This window comes from Lampetra planeri, chromosome 2 (genome assembly GCF_965212315.1).
Source record: "Lampetra planeri chromosome 2, kcLamPlan1.2.h2, whole genome shotgun sequence".
Lineage (NCBI taxonomy): Eukaryota > Metazoa > Chordata > Hyperoartia > Petromyzontiformes > Petromyzontidae > Lampetra > Lampetra planeri.
This window is the reverse complement of record NC_136108.1, coordinates 29803664-29830821: the sequence shown is the minus strand read 5'-3', so window position 1 is coordinate 29830821 and position 27158 is coordinate 29803664. Positions and strand designations below refer to the sequence as shown.

Sequence of the window (27158 nt, the reverse complement as noted above, 5' to 3'; positions counted from 1 at the left end):
TCGCCATCTCCATAATAACTCCATCATCACCACCACCACCACGACCATCTTCACCACTGCACCGCTGCATTATTATTAATTACCACACCGTATTAATTCACCTGCAATACCAAACCCCACGTGCATAAATCCACGCAAACAGCACAAACAATAAGCAAGTTTTATTTTTCAATAAAACATACACTCCTAGCGGACCCGCCGTCCTCGACTAGTTACCCTGCCGGCGAAGCACTCTCAAACCGGGCAAAGCCAAGTAGGCCGCACACGCCCTCTCGACCACGCCGAGATTTATCATTATAAAAACCGAAAGAAGTCAAGGTTTGACAAAGCCCTGAGCAAGACGTCATGTCCAGTGAGTTCAATTTATCTGCCAAGTTGCTGAAAATTGCTTTTATTGCTTCTGTATATGAAATCACCTGTCAACCCATACGGTTTACCACGTATTCTTGTACAGGGGAATTGAGTTTTCAGCTCCGTACGCCGTTTCAATACGCGCAACGTTTTTGTTTATCTATTTGTTTGTGTTTCTCTCTTGTTGTGGGACTTTATAGGATGAACGTTGATATTTATAAGGGGCACGGGGTGACCAATAAGGTGTGAATTGGTCTGTAATAAGGTTGGCACTGATAAGGGGTTGACAGGAACGGGAATGATCTCGCGTGTCGCGTTCCGTTATTCGTATGTTTGTATACAGTACGAAGGGCTTTAAATACCCCAGCTATTAACATTAATACTCGCAAAGATCACGCATGTATTAGAGTGTTCATACATTAAGTACACATTTGTACCGTGTACATTTTCCTTTTGTTAATTTAGAAATCGGCAGTACTGTGCCGTTATTTTGTGTCAACACAGCTGGGACCTAAGCGTGGCTTTAAAGAGGGAATTTTGAGGTTTTGGAAAAGCGCGTTTGTATTGAAATGTAATTTTGGTTTATCTTGCGTTTAATATTAACAATCTTGTGGGGGGTTTTTGTCGTATAAAATTATTCCCTCTATCATGTTATAATTGGGCATCAATGTATCATACACAGTACAGTATTGATCTACTGATGAGACTAATTTCATTTGAAACCGGGTAAAGAATCCAACTGGTAAAATTTAGGACATCTGGCAGTACTTCATAATTGTGAGGGCATTCTCCTATTTATGAGCCTCAAGGTTGTCTGCATCGATAAATACTGCAGGAAAACCTCGGTGGGAAATCTATATAAGCAGTTGAAATGTATCGTTGTGGATAAAACGGTACAGTATAAGCAACAATACATTCCCAGACGTGGGATAGAGTGAAGTTCAGGGTTAAAAGACATGGCATGTGTATAAGGCAGAGACTGTAGAATCGTTGTTGTTTGTGTAACTTTATGACCCGCCCAGACTGGACATCTGTGAAAAAAAGCTTCATAGTTCATCTGGCTTCTCCAGGAAAAAGAAAGATTCCCATTCTGACTGAATTATGCAAGCATTGAGCAAATCATTTACTTGGTGTCGAATGTTCATGGGGCTTATATGGACCCAAAACTAGACACGTAATTATTCATAACCCCCTTGCTAATGCTTGAATTGTCTTGATTCGATTCATGAATCTGGTTTTACTGCCTCATTTTATATTGTTTCTTGTTTTGTCTCATTTATACAGTTTTGTCATCATTAGCCTGAAATGTAACAACATTAGCATATCGTGTTGCACACAATTTCTTTCAAGCGTAAATAACTCAGACACATTATTGCATACATGCATCATGAGTGTACACATTTATTTGAAGCCAAGTATCATCGATGCATCGTTAAATGCGTACATAGAACCCGTTATGTATGCGGATCAGTCTTGAAGTTGGCCCAAAGATCAGAACATTCTAGACACCCGGTCTACAGATCTACATTCAAATTCGCTTTTGCAAAATAGAGATGGTGGGTGCGGATTTAGAGTCAGAGTTGTATTTGCAAGCACGTTATGTGTGTGCACTTGGGGCATCCATGTTCTTAACTGGGTATTGTGGTTGCCTTGGATTGGGAGGACAAAGGCATCTTCCTCCTGGAATAAATGAGAGATAAAAAGACAATTACTGAGACCCAGATGGAGACAAACTGATGGAGCAACGGGATTGGTTATGAAAAATTGAGATAATGAATGTCACTAGTCGGTGGATAATTTTATATAATCTTCTGAGAGCAACAGCATTAGAGACAAGAGTAAGAGATAATTGTTCAGGGAAGGAGAGAGAGAGGATATGAGGACAATGATAAATATAGTGATGCAGAGAGCCTGGTGGTATATTGAGAAACAGCTAGAGAGGAAAGCTGGGAGGAGGGGCAAAGAGGGGGAGGGTGCAGAGGTTGGCAGGCAGGCGGGCAGGCGATCGAAGCTGCAGATATTCAGGTCGAGAGTTAGGGCCAGGGTCAGGAGTAACAGAGGCACGGCTGTGAAACGGTGATGGACATGTGCGGTGCTCAATGCTGCCCATCACATACCGGTAATGCTCGCCCACACACACATGCACAGGCGCGCGCATGCATGCACATTTGTTTGCTCACTCGCGGAAAGCCTTGTTAATCTGTCCACGTAGCGGGGCTGCGCTCACAGTTGCTCATTTCTTGTAGGACTCAAATGGTGCCTGCTATCCTCAAAAACAACTGCAACAGGAAAAACATTCACGCGCGACAGCTCGCAAGCAGGGAGGGAAGCGAGCGAGATGGGCAGTGGGGTTGGTTACACGATGGTCTGTTGGAGAATTTTGAAGATTTATTCAGGATTCAGGATCATCCACACGCGGCGACAAATCACATTTATCATTCATTATCTATTCTGCCAATCTGCTGCCAAGCCTGATGCCAGTGCTTGTCGGTCTTTCAATTGCGTGGCTCAGGGTACTCATAATATATATGTTAGTAAACACAAATGAGACTCAAAATACTGTGAGAGAGATCAAGACTGAGAGATGCAGAGGCAGAGATGAGATGTAAACAGAAATCGTGATTGTTCAAGGAAAAATAGATAATTTCTTCGTAGATTTATGAACTGACACCACTTAGATCTGATTCATTAATCCACAGCCAGGTCACGAATTATTACACAAAAATCTAAATACATGAACAACTTTCTTCGTCGCTCAATTCGATCTGTGTCAAATACCGGAATCTTGGTCAACCTCGAGTTGCATAGCAAGAAGGAGGGATGTGGTAAGAGAGATCTATTATTTTGTGACAGCAGAAGTAATCATGTATTGTTTGTGGATGGCTATTCCTTGTTGGTGATAATGTGATGCTGTGCTGGCTGACCCAAAGATTCCGTGACGTCATTTCAACAGGATTAGACCAGTGCATGTCGGCCTCGTGGGAATCAAAATTCAGTGGGGAAAACGAAATTAATGAACTTACTATTTATTTTTCCATCATGAACAACGGCTGAAATTAGCAGCGGATAGGTTCCAATTAGTGACCAAAGCAGAGACAGAGTGTTGAGTGTGAGATAGGGTGCACCATCACGCTTATATATTCACTATATATCAGCCTTAATAGGTGCTCGCTCTCTTAACTTGCATCAGTAGACTGTTCATGCTAACACTGGGTTCGGGGGGGATTTGTGCTTGTGTTGCAGGTGTGTGTGGCTGCTGTGGTGCTCTGCGACCTCGTTACAAGCAGCTAGTAGACAATATATTCCCAGAGGATCCTGCTGTGAGTGAATCACACACACACAGAAGCAAACACACAAGACACAGGCACACAAACAATCTCGCAAACCCCAGCTGACATAGAGACAACTATAATCCATGGTAAGTGTTCTCTGTTTGTCTCTATCTCACCGCTTTTATCTCTCCTCTCTCCATTGTCCTCTCTGTTTTATTCTTCATTGTCCTCTGTCCTCCATTCGCTTTCTTTTCCCCCTCCACATCCCAGGAGGGGTTAATGAAGGCCAACATGGAGAAGCTGACGTTCTACGCACTCTCCGCACCGGAAAAGCTTGACCGGATCGGGGCATACTTAGCGGAGCGGCTCAGCCGAGACGTGGCACGGCACTACCGCCATGGGTACACGCGAATATGAACATAAGCACACGTGGGCACGTAGACGCATACGCTACTCGTTTCAATTAGAGCTCGGATACCTATTTAAGTCATTCGTTATTTAACGACTATTTAAGTAATTAGGTTGGTTTTAGAGAAGGGTTTTTTATACCATTGACCACATGGAAATTACAGATTTTGCAATAGACAAATAAATATGGCTTTCCGTTATTCATAGCTTTTTGTAGATTACGAAAAGCATTCGATTCAGTAGAAACTGATGGGAGCCATCTCGGCTCTCGCAAACCAATGCATTAAAAAAATAACCGGCACAGACAAGTTGGTACCAATAGTGGGCTGCGATGGGTTTCCAGCGTTATAGAGGTCGGCCTTTTAAAATGACTGCTGATTTGCCATTTAGTTAATAATAACGTCAAGTTTGTAATAGTGTCATTCATGCAATGATGAGTTGGAAGGCAGCCAGGCTGTGTGCCGGTGTCAACAATTGCCCAAGCTCTGCATTCCTCTATATATTTATGTTTTTCAGCCAATTAAAAATTGTTTAAGAAACATTGTTATTTTTTTATAAAGGATACATTTATTCAGCTTGCAGATGTGTTCACCACCTAATCGCACATTTATTCCACGTGTCTCCCAGCTACGTGTTTATTGCCATGGAGGCGCTGGACCAACTGCTCATGGCGTGCCACTCACAGAGCATCAACCTCTTTGTGGAGAGCTTCCTGCGCATGGTGGCCAAGCTCCTGGAGTGCAGCGAGCCCGAGATGCAGGTTCTGGGCACCAACTCGGTGCGTTCTTGCCCAACTGCCACTCACCCCAGCTCATCTCACTCACTGGATAAGGATAACAATGATGATGATTATAATGATGCTGATAATGCAAACAATGATTTACTTGTCATGTACAGAGCCACCCCTCCCCACACCACCTCTCGCTCCAGAGGACTGATAGGTTATCGCAATTTGGGGGGTGCAATTTTAATCATCATCTAATAATATTTTCATCTCATTATTGTCATCTTGTGTTTTTCCTTATGACTGCTTTTCCGACAGAGGTTGAAAGCGTTTATGCATTATCTCCATCTGTCTGTTGCGTCCACAACACTCGTAGAAAATATCAAAAGTTTCAAATATGCAAATGATTTTTTCCCCTAACAGCTTCCTGTCAGCTGTTATGCTGCTGATTACATAAAAATTGCATGTTGGAAACCATTACGTAAACCATGCATATGCACGTGATTTGGTTGCACATTTTTGTTCGCTATACTTGCCTAAAAGTAATAGAATATCATATGCATATCATTTACATCAAATCTAATTATTCATGATTGATTTTTAGTTAAGCTACATACTGATCATTAGAAGTACTCAATAATATACGAGTCTGTAGCAGTGTTATTATGTGAACCGAAGCTTAAACTAAGTGTGAGAAGTAGCTCCATGTTCTAGCAAACATTTGGACACCAAATATTCGCAGAGACATGCAAGGGAGCTTACACGTGTTCTTGCCAACCATAACTTACCCATTAATCAAGACGTCAACATTATACCTCCATGCCATCTCAAGTCCAGATCTCCCTTCTCTGATCGGGCTGTCACCTAGATCCGGAAAGAACTCTGACAAACAGAGTGGAACAATGCGGACGTCTCATTCAAGACTCAAATATCATCGCACCTATGTGGCCATGCAACCCAAACTATGGACAGTAAAGTAAACCATTGTAGTCTGCACTCCTTCAATTGACAAATAGCAAAACTACACAAACGCTCTCCTGATGCTCTCTCGAGGCTTGCAGACCTTGGCATTAGCATTTTGCTATTGAACATATTGCCAAGTACGAGAATGAAATAGAATTGCATATATTGCCTACTTCTTAATAAATTTCTTCCAAGCCACACTTAAAACTATCCGCTCAATGTAAGCTATTTTATATTTGTCTATCCATTCTCATTCATAGTGAACATGATAATTTATTTTAAGCAATTCATAAATGTGCTGTTAAATGCCTTTTATTATTATCTCAAGAAAGCTTCACCCATTCTTAAGACCATATGGTTGTGTGAAGTTTTCTCTGGGTCCTCCATTTTTTTCCCTCCACATTTAAAATCATGCGTTTCGAGTACTTAGCTGCTATACATTTCCAAATGATAAGCCGCCACTTTGTTGAGCTCTCATTTTTGGCCAGGTCACTTCTGAAAAAGAGCTATACAGCTCAGTGAGCCTTACCTAGTAAAGATGTATTTTATAGTTTAGTTTATCTCTGTGTTATTACTCCCGCCCCTATCTCCTTCTTTCTTTCCTTCCCTCACCCCATCGCACTCAAAATCTGCGGCGACAGTTTGTGAAGTTTGCCAACATTGAGGAGGACACCCCCTCGTACCACCGCCGCTACGACTTCTTCGTGTCAAAGTTCAGCGCCATGTGCCACCAGAGCCACGATGATCCGGACGCCACCAACAAGTGCGGTCGCCCTACCCTCCCGACCTCTCATCCCATCCCTCAAGCCTGATTTCTGCTCTTTGACTGCTCCTCCTTGACCCTTCCAGTCTTACCCCTCCTCTATTGGTGATGGTTTCAGTGATGGTGTCAGCGTTGGTGGCAGTGTTATCAATAATGTTTATGTTGTGGGCAGTGACTTTAACAATGTTGTTGATTCAAGATGAAAGTATCGGTGATGCTAGTGGTGGTGTTGGTAATAATGTCATTGATGGTAACAATGATGTTGGTGCCCAGGGTGCGCATGGCTGGCATCAGGGGCCTGCAGGGCGTCGTGCGTAAGACCGTGAAGGATGAGCTTCAGGCCGACATCTGGGAGCCCCAGCACATGGACAAGATCGTACCCTCCCTGCTCTACAACATGCAGCACGCGGACCCAGCCGACAGGTCCGCGGCGCCTGCCAGGCAACGCTACACCACTTCACACTACGTCTCTCCACAGTACGCCACTACAATGAATGCGTGTGCTGGCATGCGCAGCCGGTCCCCGTCCCCGCTGCAGGTGACGGAGAGGGAGCGAGACAGCCCCGCGTGTCTCGGGGAGAGCTGCCTGCGCGACCTGCTCGGCCGTGCCGCCTATGGCAACATCAAGAACGTCATCCGGCCCGTCCTTGTGTATGGCACACCCTCCCTCCCTCCCTTCCATCGCAGGGAACCAGACTTCCAGCTCCCTCCCATCCCTACCTGTCCCCATCTCTCCCTCCCTTTCTGCCATCCCCATCTCTCCCTCCTCATCTCTCCATCCCCATCTCTCTCCCCCTCCCTTCCTTCCTCACTCCCTCCACTCCCTGCTGTCCTCCCTCCCACTCACAACTCCTTTCTTCCTCCCCTCTTCCCTCCCTCAATCTCCCCTTCCTCCCAACCTTCCACATACTCTACCTTGATTCCTGCCCGCTTACCACATCCACTCTTCTCCCTTTTTCATTCCCTCCCTCTTTGACTGTGGCTAGGAAGCAGTTGGAGAGACCTCAGACATATTTCTGTGATGTCATTCCCCGAGGTCAATTCCTCCTTAAATTAGTACATGTTGCTGTATTCGAACATCAGCATTGGGGAGACCTAAGTAGGTGGGTGTGATGTTGGCCACAGCACCCCTTTATGTGTCATACCGGCCTTAATAGGTGCTCCCCACCATACTTGTATGTATGTTCAACCTCTTTTGCACCGTACATAGCCAACCATGCTAATGGGAGGTGCGGGGGAAGGACAACAAACTAAACACAAAAATCAATTCGTTTTCAATCGAGATTTAAAAGTGCGTAGCTCCAGTGGCCTTCCAGTATCGAAAAAAAGAGCGTTCCAGACGTCCGCAGAAGCGCATCTGAAACCGCGCGATGCAGTGACCGTCTTTGTTCTATGGTTCGCCAAAAGCCACTGCGAAGATGACCGGAGTTCGCGTGATGGTTTATGCTCCTAGACGAGATCAGCAAGGTATTGTGTGGTTCATTTGTGGTAAGCACTTTGTGTGTTCTGAATTATCCCAACAGTCAATGCGAATGCAGGATCTTTGTTTGCACACACACCTTCCAGACACCTGGACAACCATCAGCTCTGGGACCCCAACGCTTTTGCTGTACGATGCTTCAAAATCGTCATGTACTCCATACAGGTGCGTACACACGCAACACCTCCTGTGTCTGTTCCAACAGCATTGCTGTGAGTGATTGACTACTCAGGTGAGAAGAAACACAGGGTAGGGGGGTGATAGGACCAGCATCGGGAAGGAACGACAGTGGTCACCTCTGTTCTTCGATATCGGCTTCACATGGTCCTTGCTTACGTCCAATTTACAGACTTATCTCTGCCATAAGAATCTGGAATTTCCTTCAGTAGCTCTTCTAGGCCCTCACTAGAGATGAGCAGTGCCTAACTCTCGTTTAAACAGGGATGCACTCCGTTGACTTGGGTCAAGGTGAGGACTACCACTTTGTGGGAATCAACAGCACATGTCCTGTGTAGAAACTATCCTCACCATGAGAGTGTGTAATTTCCACCACCGACTTAGCGCTGTGTCACCCCATACTTCGTTTAGCAGGGAGACATCGTTTATTTGACTTTTAACTTGGACTAGGTCAAGAGGTCATGATGACGATAATGGTACCCGAGCTTCAAACTCGGTATCACTGGTCTTGCATGCGTCAGCGTAGCGTGGCTGGCATGGACCCGAGTACGAGGAATGAAATAGTGCCCCCTATTTACTGTCACTGGGCTGTCTCACCACGTGACTCCTCACGCCAGTGGCACCTTCCAAGAATCTGCCACCCATGCCTTTCCCCTATTCATAACCCGGGACCTGTGCCCCTTTAGCCAGTAGGCCCCGGCGCAGTTGCTCCACCTGCACACTGAACAGCTACGCCCCTAGTTCCGATGTCTAAATTGAAAACTCATTCCTTTAGAACTGCTCTTTGTGTTTAGTTTGTTGTAATTTTCTTGCACCTCTGATTGGCACGGTTGGCTACGTACGATGCGAAAGAAGTTCAACATGTACATACATGTTAACCTATGGGTCCTATGTTAGCCTTTTGGTTCCATTATTTGTGGATCTTTGTGTAAGTTTTGGGGTTTCTGTGTGGGCCTCTCGGTCACTGCTGTGTGAGTTGGTCGGTTACGAAATATGTTCATGGGTGTCGGTAGCGTGTGTGGTTGGCATGGTGCCCAGCACAGGCGATGAAATGGTGCTCCCTGTATAATTTCACCCCTCCCCCATTCTCCATAGCCAAGCGCCTGGGCCCCTTTGAACCAGGAACCCCAGTGCACTTGCACTGCATGCACACACTCAATAACTACGCAGCACCTCCGATTACCAGGGTTGGCTACGTACGGTGCGAAAGAAGTTCAACATACATACATACACGCCACAGCTTTCCATGCTGTGTGCTGCTGCGTGTGCAGGCACAGCACTCGCACCTGGTTCTGCAGCAGCTGCTCGGGCACCTGGACACTCACAGCAAGGACAGCGCCCGCGTGCGTGCAGGGCTGGTGCAGGTGCTTGCCGAGACCGTGGCCATAGCCGCCGGCGGATCCGTGGGTACGCGCATTTGCGTGCGTGTGACTATGTGGAGGAGGTTTGTGAAGGACGATGCTGGGGAGTTGGAGGCAGTCCTCCAGAAACAATGGAGGGCAGGGGAGGGACACTCACAACAACGAGCGAAGCGTCAGGCGGCTACAACGCAGAGAGTTGGCACACCACAGTTGGTGCATCTGCCAGTCATCCCAATTAGTCAATCCATGGCACCTGGGTCTATTTCGTGACCTCCTGCCAGCGGGCCTTCAACACTTCACGTGGCCTCAAAGTGCACCTAGCATGGCATAAGTGCCATCACTGCCACTTAGTGGTGAATGGCGGATGTTGTTACAAAGCCTCGTGAAGGATGCTACAGAACAGTAAGAGGCAATGGCGAGTGGAGCACCAGATTGACATGGTGGGGAGCACAAGTGGTGCATTTGCCATTCATTGCAGTCAGTTAACCAAAAACATCTGGGTCGGTCCTTGACCGCCAGTGTTTATAGTTCATTCTGGATTTGAAGCTTTCGTGACTGCAGGAATCCATGCTCTTTGGTTCTTTCGGTAAAGTCACGTAGGTAGAAAAAATAATAGATCACGACGTGTCGATCGCAACACAAGCTACCGCCATCAGGTGACTTCATAGTTCATATTTGTAAGATTTGATATACTAGAATTTTGGCGGCCTATGGCTGCCTTATTCAATCTCCTGCAGAGGGCTTATTGATGCTTCGCCCCTCGGCCCTTCCCCGTCACCCCCACTGATGTCTTCTTCTTCCCACTTTCTATACCTTTTTGCTTCATGCATTCCAAAAGGCTCTTATAATTTAGTTGACGGACAAACGAAATTCCGGGCTTTTATAATAGGTGAATCGCATACTACTTAATTAGGAAGCCACTTAGCAACTTCCCCCGGCCCCCCGACTGGCAGACGAATGCCCACTTACCGGCCGGTGCTGCGATCACCTTGTACCTTCACAGGGACAGCTGCCTCTGGGGGACCCCTATCATAACACAGGGTACCTTGAGATGTGCTGCATAGGAGGTGTGGTATAAACATGAAGTGATGACGATGAAGACGACGATGATGATGATGACGATGATGACGATGATGATGATGATGAAGACGATGATGACGATGATGACGATGATGACGATGATGATGATGATGACGATGATGACGATGATGACGATGATAAAGACGATGACGATGATGATGATGATGACGATGACGATGATGATGACGATGATGATGATAACGATATCTGACAGCTGTTGGCCATTATGTGCCCCCAGGCCCCACAGTGCTCGAAGTGTGCAACACACTCCTCCGCCATGTGCGGCTCAGTGTCGACTTCCAGCTGACGGGCCGTGGAGGCTCCCACGAGGACGAGGACACGGAGTACGAGGAGGAGAAGATGTTCCAGGAGTCGCTCATCAAGACCATCGGTGAGTTGGCCGGCTGCCTCTAGGGAGCTCACAATGGCCATGTCACAGAGGTAGCCGTGCAGCTCAGAAGGTGAACACTGTGTGTCGGAGCACTCAGATGGCACGGTTGAGATCTCTGATTCAAATCCAGGTTTCAGAGCCACCCGTAATGAAAACTGAGTTCGCAAATATAGCGATGGTTTCAGCCCAGTCACGTATGACTGTATGAAAATTTCAAACAATTTTAAATGTGGTTTGTCACTTGCAGGGCATGAGAGGGTGGTGTGATCAGCAGGATGCCCCCTCATCTTTATTGACCCTTTGCAGGTGTTTACACACGTGTCAGATACAAAATTAAGGCTGACTTTGACCTAAAGGAGACCCAGGACACATTCTGAAGTGACTCGCCACTGATGCAGACAAAGACACACAACAACCGCCATTCGCTACTAAGTGGCAGTGAAGTCACCACATCACTTGTGCCAGGCTATGTACACTTTAAGGCCACGTGAAGTGTCGAACGCCCACTGGCAGGAAAACACGGGACAGACACACACACACGCAGATATACATAGCTGTGCACGTAATCGCAACCTGAGACAAAGACACGGGCAAACATACACACACGGGCACACAAAGACATGCAGAAATACACTCAGATACACAAAAAAACAAAGGCGCATAAAGTGATAGGTATGCACAAGCACACGTACATACATACACACATAGACAAGCATATGCACAAATGCACAAACAGATGCATACACAACAAGAACAGCAGCCGCCATTTACCAGTAAGTGACTTTGATGCGCAGTTTGAGGCCATGTGAAGTGGAGAAGGCTCACTGCCAAGAGGTCACGTGACAGGTTCCCGTTTTTATGGGTTCTGACTGAAATGACTGACAGATTCAACACCAACTGTGCTTCCCACTGTGGCAACTTGCTGCGTTTTAGAGGACCAGCACTCTACCGTAGTTGTAAGCCTCACTCCTCCACCCTCCATTGTCTTTGGAGGGAAAATACATCTCAACTTCCCAGTCGCATCATATTTGTGAGCCTCCTCCACAGACACACACGGACACACTGTGTCGGCTTTGGTGGCATTACTTTGGTCCGTGTGGGGCGAGATGACCGGTTGTTTTGTGCGTGCTTTCTGCCAGGTTCATTTGCCACCACACTGCCCAACTACCAGCGCTCGGAGATCATGTTCTTCATTATGGGCAAGATGCCTCTTCCAGGGTGCCAGCCCAGCCTCTGTGCTGGCCACGGCGGGTACGCTTACAATACACACACACGGAGACATCTACGGTGACACACACACACTCATACATTTATATATATTTATACATATGCTCGAATGTTTGCAAGTACACAACACACACAGATACACGGAGAGAGACACACAGTCACATTTATATACACATGTGCATGTCCACACACACACTACATACATTTAAATGTATACACACATACACAACACACAGGCATGCACATACTCACCATTATTATTACGTAAGCTGGCATGATCACACCCACACTATACAAAGACAACGATCCCCCGTATAGTGTGAACAGACTGTTGGGGCAAGTGTTGTTAGCAAGCACCTATAAAGGCCGGCATGGCACACTAGGTGGTGGGTGGCCAACACCACGCCCGACCGCCTTTGTCTCCCTAGTGATGATGTTTACAGACCACACCAGGTAATCATTTTAGGCTGAGTCGACCTAGGGGAGGCCCAGAACCGATTCAGATAATCATCACCGTTGTTGGCCATGAGCGGGAATAGACCTCGGGCTGCCAGGTTCATAGTGCAGCACGCTAACCGCTACACTACCGCTTCCCACACCATACACAAAGACAAAGAACCCCCATATAGCCTTAACAGACTGTAGGGGCAAGTGCTGTTAGCAAGCACCTATGATGGCCGGAACGGTACACGAGGGAGTGGGTGGCCAGCACCACGCCCGACCGCCTTTGTCTCCCCAGTGGCGATGTTTACACACCGCACCAGGTACTCATTTGAGGCTCGCATAATAGCACACAAATTGACATGTGCACCTGTGTACACAGGTTTGGACGCACACTTCCACGAACACACACACACACACTCTTATACACACTCAAGTCATTGGGTTGTACGTGCACACACACACACACATATTGACCAAACTTCGCTTTACCAAACTTCACTGCTTTCACACTCAGGAAAAAGGGGGACAATACAAAATAGTGTGCCACATTAACGCACACGAATACACAAAAGAATAACTAAGACAAAGCCGACGTGGAGTTTGATGCGTGTGTGTGCGTGCCGTTAGGCCAGACTCTGCGGTTCCTTTCAGGGAAACTCTTTTCCCTCCCTCGCCTCCCTGGGGCCCATCCCTGTGCTTGGAGAGGTAGCTTCCTACCAAGTGCCACCACCCCTATCCCTTCCCACTATCCCTTTCACTTACTCATGCCATTCCTTTCCCTTCCCATAATCTCCTCCTTACTGTCTGCCGCCCCCTATTAATTATTTGCCTTCCCACAATCCCCCTCGCTAACGACTGCACCTTCCCTTACTATCCCATAATCCCCCTTTCTGACTGCGAACCCATTCCCTTCCCACAATCCCCATGAACCCCCTGAGCATACTGTGTGTGGTGTGCCCTGCGCCCTTGCTTGGTGTGGCTAACACAAGCGGTGCACACTGAGTCACCCCTTTGATGTTCCTTCGCGTAATTTTTTTCGTTTAAGATCATGCCTCTGGAGATCTTTTCGGTCCATTCAAACAGAGCACGGCATGCATGTTTATATAATGCTTCAACAGGATCGCACAAACGATTGGATTCGTGTGCACGTACATGTGTGCAGTGTGAGGGTGTATAACAGTGTGGTCTGTTAATGGAATTGTGTATGTGCACAGGAGTGATTCACGCACTGCACGACAAATTTGACGACATGAGTTCAGTTCCCAGCTAACATGACTGACATGTGGTGTCTAAACCAGTAAATCATTGCACGCTGACTAACACCACTCTCTGCAGCAGTCTTGAGTAGATTAAATGACCGAGAGAGGGGGGGGGGTCTTTATGTGCGGTTGCAGTGAGGAGGCCATGTATCTGATCCAGACGATGCTGCTGCGCTCTGTGCTGCAGGTGAGGCCTGTGTGGCGTTTGCACCGTAACCTGTACACACATGTCCATGCTTCTGGGTGTTTGTACAAGTTTACACTGGTCTACGTGCACACCTGTGTGTGTACACATGCCTTATATAGTATTCACGTCTATGTACAGCCCTTTCACGTATATGTCAGTCCACTGCTGGACGAGTGCCTTCCCCTACTCTGTGCGGTTTGGCGAAGGCAGCATAGATGGGGAGAGTGTTTAAACATGGGGAGCGGTGGTGTAGCATTTAGCGCTTTGCGCTATTAACATGGTGGCTTGAGTTCGATTCCCGCTCACGGCCAACACCAGAGACGATTATCTGAACCAGTCCAAGGACTCCCTTAGGTCGACTCAGCCTCAAATTAGTACCTAGTCCAGCCTGTAAACATTGCCACTGGGGAGACAAAAGCGGTCGGGCATGGAGCTGGCCACCAACCCCCTCGTGTGCTTTGCCGGCCTTCAGAGGTGCTCGCTAACAGCACTTCGCCCAACAATCTGTTCAGGATACACGGGGGATCTTGTCTTTGTGTGCATGCATCACATGGTTGTTGAAGCCATGAACCTGGAAACTCAGACTCGATTTCCATCCACGATTAACATTGGTGGTGATATCCAAACCAGTCCTGGGTCTCCCCCGAGTTGACTCAGCACATTATACCAGTACCTGGCATGGCGTATACAATTTCGATTTAAAGCTTTCGTGACTGCAGGGATTAATCTTCTTGGTTCTTTCGGTAATGTCACGTAGAAGGGAAATAATAAAATAATAAAAATAAAACATAATAAAATAATTCTCACGACGTTTCGGCCACAACGCAAGCAGCCGTCCTCAGGTGAAGAACAGGTCTGTCTGAAATACAGCGCTGTCTTTCAGACAGACCTGTTCTTCACCTGAGGACGGCTGCTTGCGTTGTGGCCGTGAGAATTATTTTATTATGTTTTATTTTTATTATTATATTATTTCCCTTCTACGTGACTTTACCGAAAGAACCAAGAAGATGGCGTATACACTTTACCACTGTGGTGGAGATTAAGGCAGGGGCCGGGCATGGTCCTAGCCCGCACAATTCCTTCGCTCACAACACTTGGCCCATCAGTCCGATGAAGGCCACACGAGAGACGCTTGTGTTTGTGCGCGCCAGGTGACGTGCGGTTACCACGTGTCCAACATGACGAGCGGGCTGCCATCTTCCTTCCTCGAGCCGCTGCTCTCCCTCTCTCTGCTGGAGCACCCCGACCTGAGGGTCATCGTCATGGAGATCCTGCAGAGCCTGGTTGATCGTCATGGCAACCGACAAAAGTTTGCGAGCGTCAGGTGGGTGGGCGAGCAAAACAAGAAGGCATAATCAGCACACGCGTGCGCTCCTTTTGTCAGTCCACCGCTGGGAAAAGGGCCTCTGTATGTGTTGTGGATCACGGAAATTATTTTACCTTTAAAGTAATCTTCATTCACACTGGAAGTATGTTTATATGTTGAACCTCTTTTGCACCATACTAATCGGAGTACCTCAAAACACACAAGCGCAAAGCATAATTACCAAGTTTTGGGATTATTGGATAATGGTCATGTCACGGAAATGTACAATTGTTCTCGCAGCAAACTCGTTGGCTACACGTTGACATGACCCAGCAGTCGCACGTTTGACGCTTGTTGTAGATGGAGTGCAGTTTGAGCCCAGCATCCGTCCTGGTTAATACTGCCAGTGTATTAACCATGAAACACACATGGTCTGAATTTCGATTTAAAGCTTTCGTGACTGCAGGGATTCATCTTCTTGGTTCTTTCGGTAAAGTCACGTAGAAGGGAAATAATAAAATAATAAAAATAAAACATAATAAAATAATATAATAATATAAAATATAATAATATAATAAAATAATATAATATAATACTTCATTATTTTACTTTATTACGTTTTATTTTTATTATTTTATTATTTCCCTTCTACGTGACTTTACCAAAAGAACCAAGAAGATGCATGGTCTGCTTCACAGTGGACGTTAAAGATCCCATGCGATTATTTGTAAAAGAGTAGGCCAGTCGGTGCCTGTGTCATGCTCCAAATGTGCCAAGTTTGATAAACTACTCGCGAATAACGCCTCCACTCGGCACACACATTGCAATATCACCCCCTCCTGGCAGACTAATGCCCCAATTGCTGGTAAGTTGTGCATTCACCTGACACCTCACTGCATCAGCTGTCACTGGGAGTCCCCCTGCTGCAGTTCACCTCGAGAACTCGTGCATAGGAGGCACGGTATAAATACCAAGTGACGATGATGATGATGAACCGCACTCCTTGCTGCCACCGCAGTATCTGGCCCGACATCGCGGTGCTCAATCTCAAGATGGAGAAGTGTTCCCGCCAGGACGTGCTCTTCATGAAGAAGGTGAGGACCGGCGCGGTGGCTGTTTGGCTCTGGCGGGCTTGGTGGTGGGCCCGCTCAGGGGTCACAGCTGGCTTGAGACCACGCCGCGGATGCGAGGTAGCTAGTAGGTTGCAGTACGGCAAGGAGTCCTACTTAGTCAAGTTTTAGAGTAACGCTACCTCGGTGGCCGGTGCAGCGGCCACCGTGCACGTAGCAATGAATCAATTGAAATCCATTGTAACGCTCACATTAATTGCATGGTTACGCTAACATTTTGCAACATGCCCTGTGTCGATGGGTTCCTATAAATCCTGCAGCTGCTAGCAATTCTGCATTCACCCCAATGGCCAAATATAATGACATTTTTAATCAAATTGTGACGCTGAATCGTGACGTTTCACTTGGGATGAGCATCGGTTCAGTCCTCGCAGTGTATTGGCTGACGTCACGTGCATCGCATACAACATTAGCCCCGTCCCTGACCCTGCTTGGCCATCCTGTATATTTCGAATGTCTTGTAAGGCCAGCGTATCACGATTTTGTCACAGCTCGGCATGGTAAATAGCCAGTGGAAAGCCACCCGAACCGTGAGGGCCCCACTCGCATGTGCCGGTGGAAAAGGGAGTGATGAAAGAGTGATGCTTCTGCGCCGTGCCAGTCCGTGCTCGTACGTCACTGCCCTGCGTGCTGCTTTGTGTCGTTGTCTCTGTTTGTCCCGCTTTGTGCCGCGGTTGCACCGCGCCCCCCCCGCCGTGCCGCACTGCAGCACAGCCAGCAGCTGTACCGGTACCTTTACCTGGCGAGCCAGCGGGAGGACAACTCGGAGAGGAACTTCCGTGCGCTCTTCGGGACGCTGGCCGTGCTGAGCGTGGAGCTGGCCGGCGAGGAGGTGGTGGTCGACCTCGTCCGCTTGGCCCTCGCCATGCAGGTGTGGCTGTCGGCTTTGTTCTCTTGGCCCTTGCCACACAGGTGTAGCTGTCGGCCCCGTTCCCTTGGCCCTCGCCATGCAGATGTGGCAGTCGGCCCCGTTCCCTTGGCCCTCGCCCATGCTTTGTTGCGTTGATTAGACAGTTGGACCCTAGCTAAGCAGCTCGGAATTCACCGGTTGGCATTTGAACACAGGTGTCTGAAACGGATGCGAGGAATATCGTGGCAGGACCGGATAAGCAATGCAGAAGTCAGAAAGCGATCATGCCGGCTAAGTGTTGTGTTTATGATTAGGAAAAAATCGGCTGTGCTGGGTGGGACGTGTGTGCATGATGGGTGAGGGCCAATTGCAGAGACAGGCATTGGAATGTTCACCATGACTGCAGTGACCAAGGGAAAGACCTCAGAACCAGTTGATGGGGTACTCATAATATAGGTTTTTGGGTCAGATCGCGTTATTTATAAATGTGTCGTAACCCTCCACCACCCAACATGGCCAAACAGTAAAAAATGTGTCACGTTTTTCAAAGGACAAAATAATTCACTTCTTTAGCCCACCGGTGTGTTGAAGAGAGAATCAACAGCATTAAACAATTTGAGTACGACGTTTTTCTGGTAATTACAATCAGCTTCATCAGGCAAGAATGATGAAGCTGATTGTAATTACCAGCAAAACGTCGTACTACTCAAATTTTAAAATGCTGTTGAGGTGGGATCAGCAGATTTGGCCATGCTGATCTGTTTCCCCGTGTCCCCGTGGGTTTGTCTCCCGCGGTCCCTGTGCGAGAGAGCAGGAGGCAGCTCTGCAGGGCGAGGACGGGGCGCCCGTAGCCACGCGCTGCTCCGTGCTGGCGCTCGTAGTCGCCTACTGCAGCCTCCTGAGCCAGCTCACCGCCGTGCCTGCCTTCTGCCAGCATGTTACACAGGTGCACATGCACAAGCACGAAGAGCCTGCCAGTTGTTGTTTTAGCTCACTGGTAGGTGCACACACACATGAAGATCCTCCTTATTGTTTTAGCTCACTGGTAGGAGCACACCCACACACCAAAAGACAAAGATCCTCCTTGTTATTGTTTTAGATCACTGGGAGGTGCACACGCACACACACACTCACAAAGATCCTCCGTGTTATTGTTTTAGCTCACCGATAAGTCGAAAGACTGTTGTGAGATTAGCCAATTAGATATGAATACAACAACAATTTAGCAATTGTTAAACGGGGTCTGTGTCGTTCACAGGTGGTTGACAGTCGGAGCAAGAAGGCCCCGTACCTGCTTCCTGCGCACGTGTTCACTGAGAATCCCAAGTGAGATGGGGGCTGGGCGGCTGTCTTTACGCATTTACGCAGTGGGCAGCACTCCGACGTGCAGAGTGTGCATCTGCAGATGTATTAGGCGCGTCACATGTGTAAGGACAGTACGGGGTGATCTAGGGACAGTACGGCTCCCCGTGGCCATGGTTACTAATTAACGTAATGGGAACAGACAGGGTCACGTGAGGGTAATGTGGGACCTAAGTGGTCGCTAATAATGATTGATGTGACAAGCTCTGACAGGGTCACGTGAGGGAAAGCACGGAACCTGACCGTCGTAAATTGTAATAAGGGCAGATACAGACAGGACCAGGTGCAGTGAGAGAGTGTTCGGGAATAGGGGCGTGGCCGGGTCGTGAGGGGGATAAGAGCCGGCATGGACCGGGGCTCTGGGCTGCTGTTGTGGGGGAACTGCCGTCACCGTCGTCACCTTGGAGCGGATCGTCTTCATTATCCTGAAGTGGGCACCTTGTAGTCTTGGAAGGCTCGAGTTACGTTGTCTCAGAATAGAGTTATCTAAGTTACCCAAGTGTATATAGTCACTCGCGGTTACTCGTTAAGTCGTCAGTGAGTCGGCAATCGATTCGTCGACTGATAATTATTGGTTCACTTGCTCGTCCAATCAGATGACATGAAATAGCTCAAATGTTGTCTCAGAATAGAGTTATCTAAGTTACCCAAGTGTATATAGTCACTCGCGGTTACTCGTTAAGTCGTCAGTGAGTCGGCAATCGATTCGTCGACTGATAATTATTGGTTCACTTGCTCGTCCAATCAGATGACATGAAATAGCTCAAATGTTCATAATTGCGGATTTTTAAGAACACATTTTTTTCGTTTTCCCGATTTATGTTTCTTGGTAGCTTGCCACGGACGTTGGACCGGTTGGATCCTGAGATGTTGCTGCTGTCGGCGAAGATCGGAGAGGCTCTAGGCGGGAGCGGCTACAGCGTGGAGCGACTGACGGTGCCTTACGTGCCACAGCTGACCGGTGAGACGCGCACGGCTACGATATTGAGACAAAAGTCTCCTGAGTAGCCTTCTGAAAAGCAGTTTGGGGAAAGTGCTGTTAGCGAGGGCCTGTCAATGCTGGCAAAGTGCATGAGGAAGCGGTGTGGCCAGCACCACGCCCGGCCGCACCAGGTACTAATTTAAGGCTGAGTCAACATATGGGAGCCCCGTGACCGATTCAGATAACCTCCACTGATGTTGCCCATGGACGAGAATTGAACCAAGGTGGCCAGGCTTTTAGCCAAGTGTGTTAGCCACTATTCCATCATGGCCCGCCCGCATACACATGTACATATGTAAATGCACACATAGGCATGCATACATATACAGCCATATAAAACATACGGATGTAAATATACAAAACACTAATTTCAAAATGTAACCATACACTCTCCCCCCCTTGTTCTGTATGAAGTCTACATAAACATCTAACCATTTCTCCAACCCTGAATCTCATCCACTACAACTGTCAACCTGAAGAGTCCATGGGCCAGAACAGAAATTAGTACCAATTTAAAGTAGTAAAGCATTACGAGTACCGATCTATTTATACGGCTAATACAATTGAATTATTGGATAACCCACTAATTTAAAGTGGTTATAACATAATTCACTGTTATCGGCCACACAATATGATTGGAATCAATAAAAATAACAACCGCCAGTTGCTTTCTGTGGTGCTGATGCTAAGAAAAAACTGCCACTTTTTTCAAATGTTCTTGCTGTGGTTTTCACACCTGATGATGATTGCTTGTGTTGCAATCGAAACGTCGTGAGAATTTTATTGTTTATATTTTTATTATTTTATTATTTCCCTTCTACGTGACTTTACCGAAAGAACCAAGAATATGTTTCAATATATGATGCTTCAATGAGCCTCTCTCACCCCACGCTAGACGGCAACCCCATCATGCTCCGTAGAGAGTTGGCTCGCCAAGTGGCAGTCGTCCTATTTGTTTTAAAAATCCTGCCGCTTACACAACCATTGGTGACCAGGCTGCGACCATCAAGCACTCCGGAACCTGGCTTATGCATGGATGGCTGCAGCCTGGATTTGAAACTACGGTTTCAGCAGTGTTGGCTCAGGGCCTTCGGCATGGCCATTAGAAGTCTCCAGCGAGATAAATATACAAGCTGTGGACCTGAACCCATGATCTCTGCCGTGTCGGCTCGGTGATCTGACACGGCCATTATGAGTCGCTCTGTGCCACCCGTGGATGACAGTTGTCCTTTTACCCTGAGACGATTTGTCGCACCACCCACCCCTCCCCCTCTCCAGATGAGGACCGCTTGTCAAAGCGTAAAAGCACAGTGGACACCATCTCCATCCAGGTGGAGGAGGAGGCAAAGGGGAGCCCCAACCACGGGCAGGTAAAGCTACCCGGAGGAGATCGACAAACTAGACGGACATGGACAGATAATGCGGCTGATAGGTCGATGGACAGATGGACCAACAGAAAAATCGACGGAAAGACAGATGCACAGGTAGTGGGACAGATAGATGTATGCATGTTGAATTATTTCGCACTGTACATCGCCAACCGTGATAATTATCAGAGGTGCGGGGGAAAAATGGATAGACAGATGAACGAACAGATATGAGTACGGATAGATGGACGGATAGATATTTAACTGAAAGATGGCCAGATATATATGGATAATTAGATGATAGATGGACACAAGCCATTTGTTTAATCTCATTTGTATAGTTTCTCGGTTTTTTTTTTTATCATGTGCAAAGAATTTGTTCAATCAGTTCACTTCCTTTCTTCCGTTGCAGAAAACCCCGGCGGAGGAGATCACCTTTGAGAGCCTCAAGAAGGCGATCGGTGAGCGGCTCGCACGCGGCGACATTGCCCATTCAGACCAGACGCTACACAAACAAGGAAGAAATAAATCATTTGTGTCAGAGGCAGATCTAGAAACTTCCCAGGTGGGTTGGGGGGGGGGCGGCAGTCCTGAAATCTGAAAGTTTTTAACGGCACATTAAATTAATAAAAACAAAAACTCCACACACACAATCGATGATTTTCTCTGGGGAGTATCAATGCACTGTATGTTTTTCGGGTCGCAGTGGCTTTTGTCTAACCATTGAGCAAAGACGGCCACCGCGTTGCACACTAGTTGCAGCTGGATTTTTCATTGAGATGTACTTGTGTGTACGTCCGTGTGTGTACTCGTGTATGCGGGACGAGTGTCAGTGTGTTTGTGTGTGCATGTGTGAATATATAGGTGTATTCGCGTCTGTGTGTGTGTGTGCATGAGTGCACGTGAATGTGTGTGTCAAAGCGGGGAGCAGTGGCACAGTTGTTTAACGCATTGTACTACGTACCCAGTGACCTGAATTGGTTAACATCAATGGCAAGTACTATTTGGACCAGTTCTGGGGCCTTCCCCAGGTCGACTCGCCCTTAAATGAGTACCTGGGGTGACAGAGGTGGCTGGGCTTTGTACAGGCCACGGTGCACTCCTTTGCTCACCATGCAGGCTCTAATAGGTGCTCGCTAACAGCACGTTGTCCCAACCGCCTGTGACATCTGCACGGGGATCGTTGTGTGTGTGTAGTGGACAGCGCGAGCCGTGATGAGCTGGAGAGGGAGCGGCGGCGCCAGGTGATGGAGCGCTTCCAGAAGGCGCCGTTTGAGGAGATCGCAGCGCAGTGCGAGGCCAGGGTGAGGAGCGCTCACATAGACGGTCACCTGAACCCCTGCGTGCTCACACGCTGCCGTACAGTGCTCACCCGTACACCTGCACGCGTACGTGTTCACCTACACGCTCACCTGTGCACCTAGAAGCTCGCATGCTCACCTATAGCGCTCACCTACGCGATAATCTACACGCTCATATACTTACATGCTCACCTGTACACCTACATGCTCACCTGCATACCTCCACATTCACCTGCATGCTCACTCATCTTCACAACATAGCTACTCACCTGCACACCTCCATATTCACCGGCACACCCAGTCACCTGCAAACTCACTTGTACACTCAAAACACCTGTACACTTACCTGCACACTCACTCACCTGCACACTCACTCGCACACCTATAACTTTGCACCATCACCTGAGCTCCATTCACTTGACGTGGATTGTTTGTGTCCCCGTCTCCCCCCCCATACCCCCTACACCCCAGGCCAATCTTCTCCAAAACAAACTGAACCAAATCTTCGAAATGACCATACGGTAAGACCAACACGCACACAGTGATGAGGGGGCTTCACATATATTGGCACGCATCTGTGATACTTGTCTTTCCCAAAAACACAAGAATGAAACTATGCTATGAATCAAGTTTTGCTGCCTGGCGTGCAAGTGCGCAGCGGTGACGTCACCGTCAGCGGTGACGTCACCGTTCCGTGATGATGTCACCGGCATCCCACAGCTGTTGAGCCAGGTTCCTGCGTCACGCTGACATCCTGGGCTTTCCCAGGACGTCCGCCGTCTGGGAGCAGATGTCCTGGGAAACGTTCGTGAATGGGAATCGAACTCGATTTTCCGCCGTCGTGGGCCAACACCAGCGATGAATATCCGAACTGATCCTGGGCCTCCCCTAGGTCGACTCAGCCTTGTGTAAACATCAGCACTGGGGAGACAAAGGCAGCCAGGCATGGTGCTAGCCGGGGGTGGTACTGGCCACCCACCCTTTCATGTGTGCCGTGTCGCCTTTAATAGGTGCTCACAAACAGCACTTGCTCAAACAGACTATTAAATGCTATATGAGGGAATCTTCGTTTGTGAGTGTGTCTGTGTATGTGCATGCGTGCGTGTGTGTGTGTGTCCACAGGCCTCCCCCCAGCCCCTCCGGCTCGGTTGGCGTGGGTGCCCACGGCCCCGCGTCCCGCCGCTCCGTGCCCGTCTATGAGATGTCGCTGCCCGACCTCTGCGTCTACTGAAGCCGGGGGTTCTCATCGCCCTTGATGCCCGCGGTCCACCTCGGTACAGTGTTGTTTATGTGAAGTCGTCAACGCTGAAACGTCTCGACGGTGACATCAGTTGAGCCGTCATTCCATCTCGCGGTCGCGATTCAATCCCGTTCAGGGATTGAGCGGGACCATCCTCATGATCCTCATTATTGTCATCATCATCATCATTATACCTTCATGGTCGTTAACACGAGTAGTACCATTTCATAAGAAGTCAACAGTTGTCATCCTATGTTTATACCGGTCCCTGCCATAGGAAGGCGGAATTTCCATTGATGGCTTGGGACCACCAGTGGATATGAGCATCACCCAACTTTTGCTTGAGCAGCGAGACGCTGACGTAACCGAGAGCGAATAGTGCTTCCGATGCCTCTGTGCCCAGGTGGCCTCCCACAGCTGCTGTTGTTACCGAATCTGCTACTGAAGCTTCAACTGTTGACTTCCTGGATTTGTCGATTTTCGTGGCCGTTCGGGCTTATTCTTATATTCGTCGGTAGTTGCTACTCTTCGCAATGGGTTCAAACGAAAGGCTTTATTTACATTTAATTTTATTAGACTTGCGTGTGTGTCCTTTACTTTGCAGTATTAGTACGTAAACTACTCTCGTTTTAAATATCCACGTTCTCTTAGTGAATATATTTTTTTAACTCTTTTTTTTGTCGCTCCATGGCCACAACATTTTGAAGTCGGCCGCAGCCTCAGCATCTTAGCCTGCGGTGGCTGTGACGAGGCTACTGCCCGTTCTTCCTGCGTCGCTCGTTGGCAGCACCTCCGTCCGTCTTCACGGCGGCATTATTATTATTTGCCCCCAACGCACCTGGCCTTGCCGAGTGCAGAGGCAAAAGTCTTTCTTTGCAGGCACATGGAGTGGGATCTCTGGGCAAGCCATGGCCCGCAGTGTAGAGAGAAGAACCCCACCATACTGTGCGCTTTGAATATTCGTCATCTTCGCGGAGTGTGTTGTCCGATATATTCTTACACTAAAGTAACATATCACTCCTAATGCATCATCGCCATCATCAACGTCCTGATCATCAGTGGCAGGTGGACTTAGAATGTTTTCTCCCCAGAGGTTGTGCACAACTTTTTACCGACGTATTTGTGAGACGTTTGGTGAGATTCTTGAACTGAAAAAAATTATCCACGAAAGTAGTATTTATTTTTACCATGTGCAAACTTCAATGTAGTTTATATTTTAAAAAGTGTATACATTTTTATGAAATTGGTCATACTGAAGAACCACTTTTGCTCCACATGGGCCTATCTTTCCATGTTTACCATTATTCTCTGCATCACACAACTGGTGCACTCATAAAGACCTCAGAAGATGAGGAAGCATACATATTCATATCAAGCACAATTTTAGATAATGTACTAAATGTAACATGCGCCTTCAAGGTGGATTCTGGGTAATATATTAATGAAACAGGCTGTATCGCCAAGCACAACTTAAAAACGACATTAAGTCCCGTCACCCAAATGCCCTTCTTGACCGATGTTCCTGATGTGGGACGGCAGGAGTCACCACAAGCACAGTTAAGCCTGTCGGTGGTGGCCATCACGTGGCTGCCTGTAACCCAGCACTGTGGAGGCAGCGGGGGTTGGTGGATCACACACAGATGTTGTGAAACTTCCCGTTGGCATCGAGGAGGTGCCGTACCCTGGCTCGCCAGGAGAATGCGGTCCGGCAAAAATGTGGACTCAACCTGTTCCGTCTGTGTGGGATAGAGTGTTGCTCCCTCGCACGCCTGGATTTTTTCCGGGTGTACTGGTTTCCACATTTAAGCACTTGTTAATTGACTAATAACACCTTAATATATAGAGGACCGTAGAGCTTGTGGTGAGTGGGTAGGGAATTTGGCTCCAGATTACCGTGTGGCTACCTTTCCTTCTTGTCTGTGTCTCCTCCTCGCGACTCCGAGTTGTTCTCTCTCTTCGGGAGTCAGCGGATACTGTGCTGCATGTTACAAATTGTCGTAATTATTGTTGTTATAAAGCGGCTTATAGCTAGAACTGGGAAAATTTACTCGGGGTGATTAATAGAATAAAGATTGTAATCAACTACTTTTTTGTGGCCGATTACTCTGGGAACCTCGAAAGAAACGTGGCTGCCCCCCCCCCACAACTCCCCCTACAATCCGCACCTGGCATGATACGGCTGATGACTCTGTTGACGTTGCTAAGCCACGCCCATCACCTCCCGTCCAGTGACACACGTTGGAACAGAGGAGACTTTTTCACCCAAAATATTTTTCTGTTCGATTAGTTGAGTAATTCATCAAATTGTCGTTATATGAATGACTTAAATACCAGATCGCCCAGCTCTAGTTATATCATCAGGCAACCCAGCAGCATTTGTTTCTCTGGCCACCCTCTGCCGATGAGACTCATCGCAAGTGACAAACGGTTCAGTGTTTATATTCTTGGTTCATTCGGTAAAGTCACGTAGAAGGGAAATAATAAAATAATAAAAATAAAACAATTACATTCTCACGACGTTTCGATTGCAACACAAGCAATCATCATCAGGTGTGGAAACCACAGCAATAAAATTTGAAAAAAGTGGTGGCTTTTTCTTAACGTCAGCACCACGGACAGCAACTGGCGGTTGTTCAGACGGACGACTCCATCTATGCTCGGAACGGAGGAGGGGGGAAAGAAAGAGAATGGAATGCGGTCTGAAAGTCACCGTAAGCGTGAACACAATTAAGACCTGAAATGGTTGATCAAATCCTTCCAATGATTGCTTTAACAAGTGCTCGTGGAAACCATTGGTGCAGAAGGGTGATTTTTGATCAACTTATTTTATTTCTGCATGGTGATAGACTCTGGTACGTTCATGTTATTGTATTACTTTCTATTTTGACATGTTGTGTAATCGTTAGCATCTGGGCTGACACCGTCTGTTCACTTCCGTGCGAGTAACCGCGCTGCCTTGGTACTCGAACCCAGGACCTCGGACGGTCTGGTGCAGTGCTCCAAAGCAAGCTCCTCCATCGTTTGACTGATTGGTAAATGTGGAAAGACGGCTTGTAGGGGACCCCATAATCCCATGGCTGGATCCACCCCCTCCTTCCCTGTCATATTTGTCCACGTCATGTAGGTACATACATTTGCATACCAGCATATTGTGTCTCAATCTAGAGTCGTTATTAACGATGATTAATCGTTTGTCATCCGTGTTTGAAAAGACATTCGCTCCAGTGTTTATGGCTGAAGATGTATTTTGTGAAGTGAATGCCCCGTGTTGCCGTTTAACCTGCTTGTGTGTGCGTGTGTGAAAGTTTAAACTCGGTTCGTGGACGCGTAGGCTTGGGCACGTTTGTTGTTGATGCCCGTGTTTATGTGGTACGTGCGCGCACGCGAGTTTTTCTTGTGCAATAAACCGAGACGGAACTAATGCTCCCCGTTACCGCTTGTGTCACGCACTGCTAACTACGTTCTTGTTTGGCGACACCGCACATCCTCGTCGCTTCTCTCCTTCCGCCAGCTCCAGCAGCAGCTGTTCCAAG

General features: G+C 47.7%; 1 protein-coding gene across 2 annotated transcripts; it reads left to right on the top strand.

The window, feature by feature from the left end:
* Window positions 1–27058, top strand: EFR3B (EFR3 homolog B). 2 transcript variants are annotated; one of them, XM_078612318.1, is made up of 23 exons: window positions 1–352; window positions 3595–3671; window positions 3894–4024; window positions 4659–4809; window positions 6360–6481; window positions 6755–6904; window positions 6998–7132; window positions 8048–8126; window positions 9410–9545; window positions 10818–10970; window positions 12110–12221; window positions 14036–14087; window positions 15239–15411; window positions 16412–16487; window positions 17233–17394; window positions 18188–18319; window positions 18632–18699; window positions 19569–19696; window positions 20996–21087; window positions 21497–21545; window positions 22282–22388; window positions 22857–22906; window positions 23508–27058. In XM_078612318.1, exons 1-23 carry the CDS (start codon window positions 346–348, stop codon window positions 23614–23616), a joined length of 2451 nt encoding a protein of 816 aa, XP_078468444.1. In that variant the 5' UTR covers window positions 1–345; the 3' UTR covers window positions 23617–27058. The 2 variants fall into 2 exon arrangements, with proteins under 2 accessions (XP_078468444.1, XP_078468436.1); XM_078612310.1 differs by having other exon boundaries at window positions 1636–3671.
* The last annotated feature ends 100 nt before the right edge of the window (window positions 27059–27158 follow it).

Excerpts from the sequence above, each read along its gene's own strand:
- EFR3B (XM_078612310.1), top strand. The coding sequence starts at position 3,552 with ATGCTAACACTGGGTTCGGGGGGGATTTGTGCTTGTGTTGCAGGTGTG. Across the intron at positions 8,127-9,409 it reads TCGTCATGTACTCCATACAG|GCACAGCACTCGCACCTGGT; the intron begins GTGCGTACACAC and ends CTGCGTGTGCAG. Across the intron at positions 17,395-18,187 it reads GCTTGGCCCTCGCCATGCAG|GAGGCAGCTCTGCAGGGCGA; the intron begins GTGTGGCTGTCG and ends GCGAGAGAGCAG.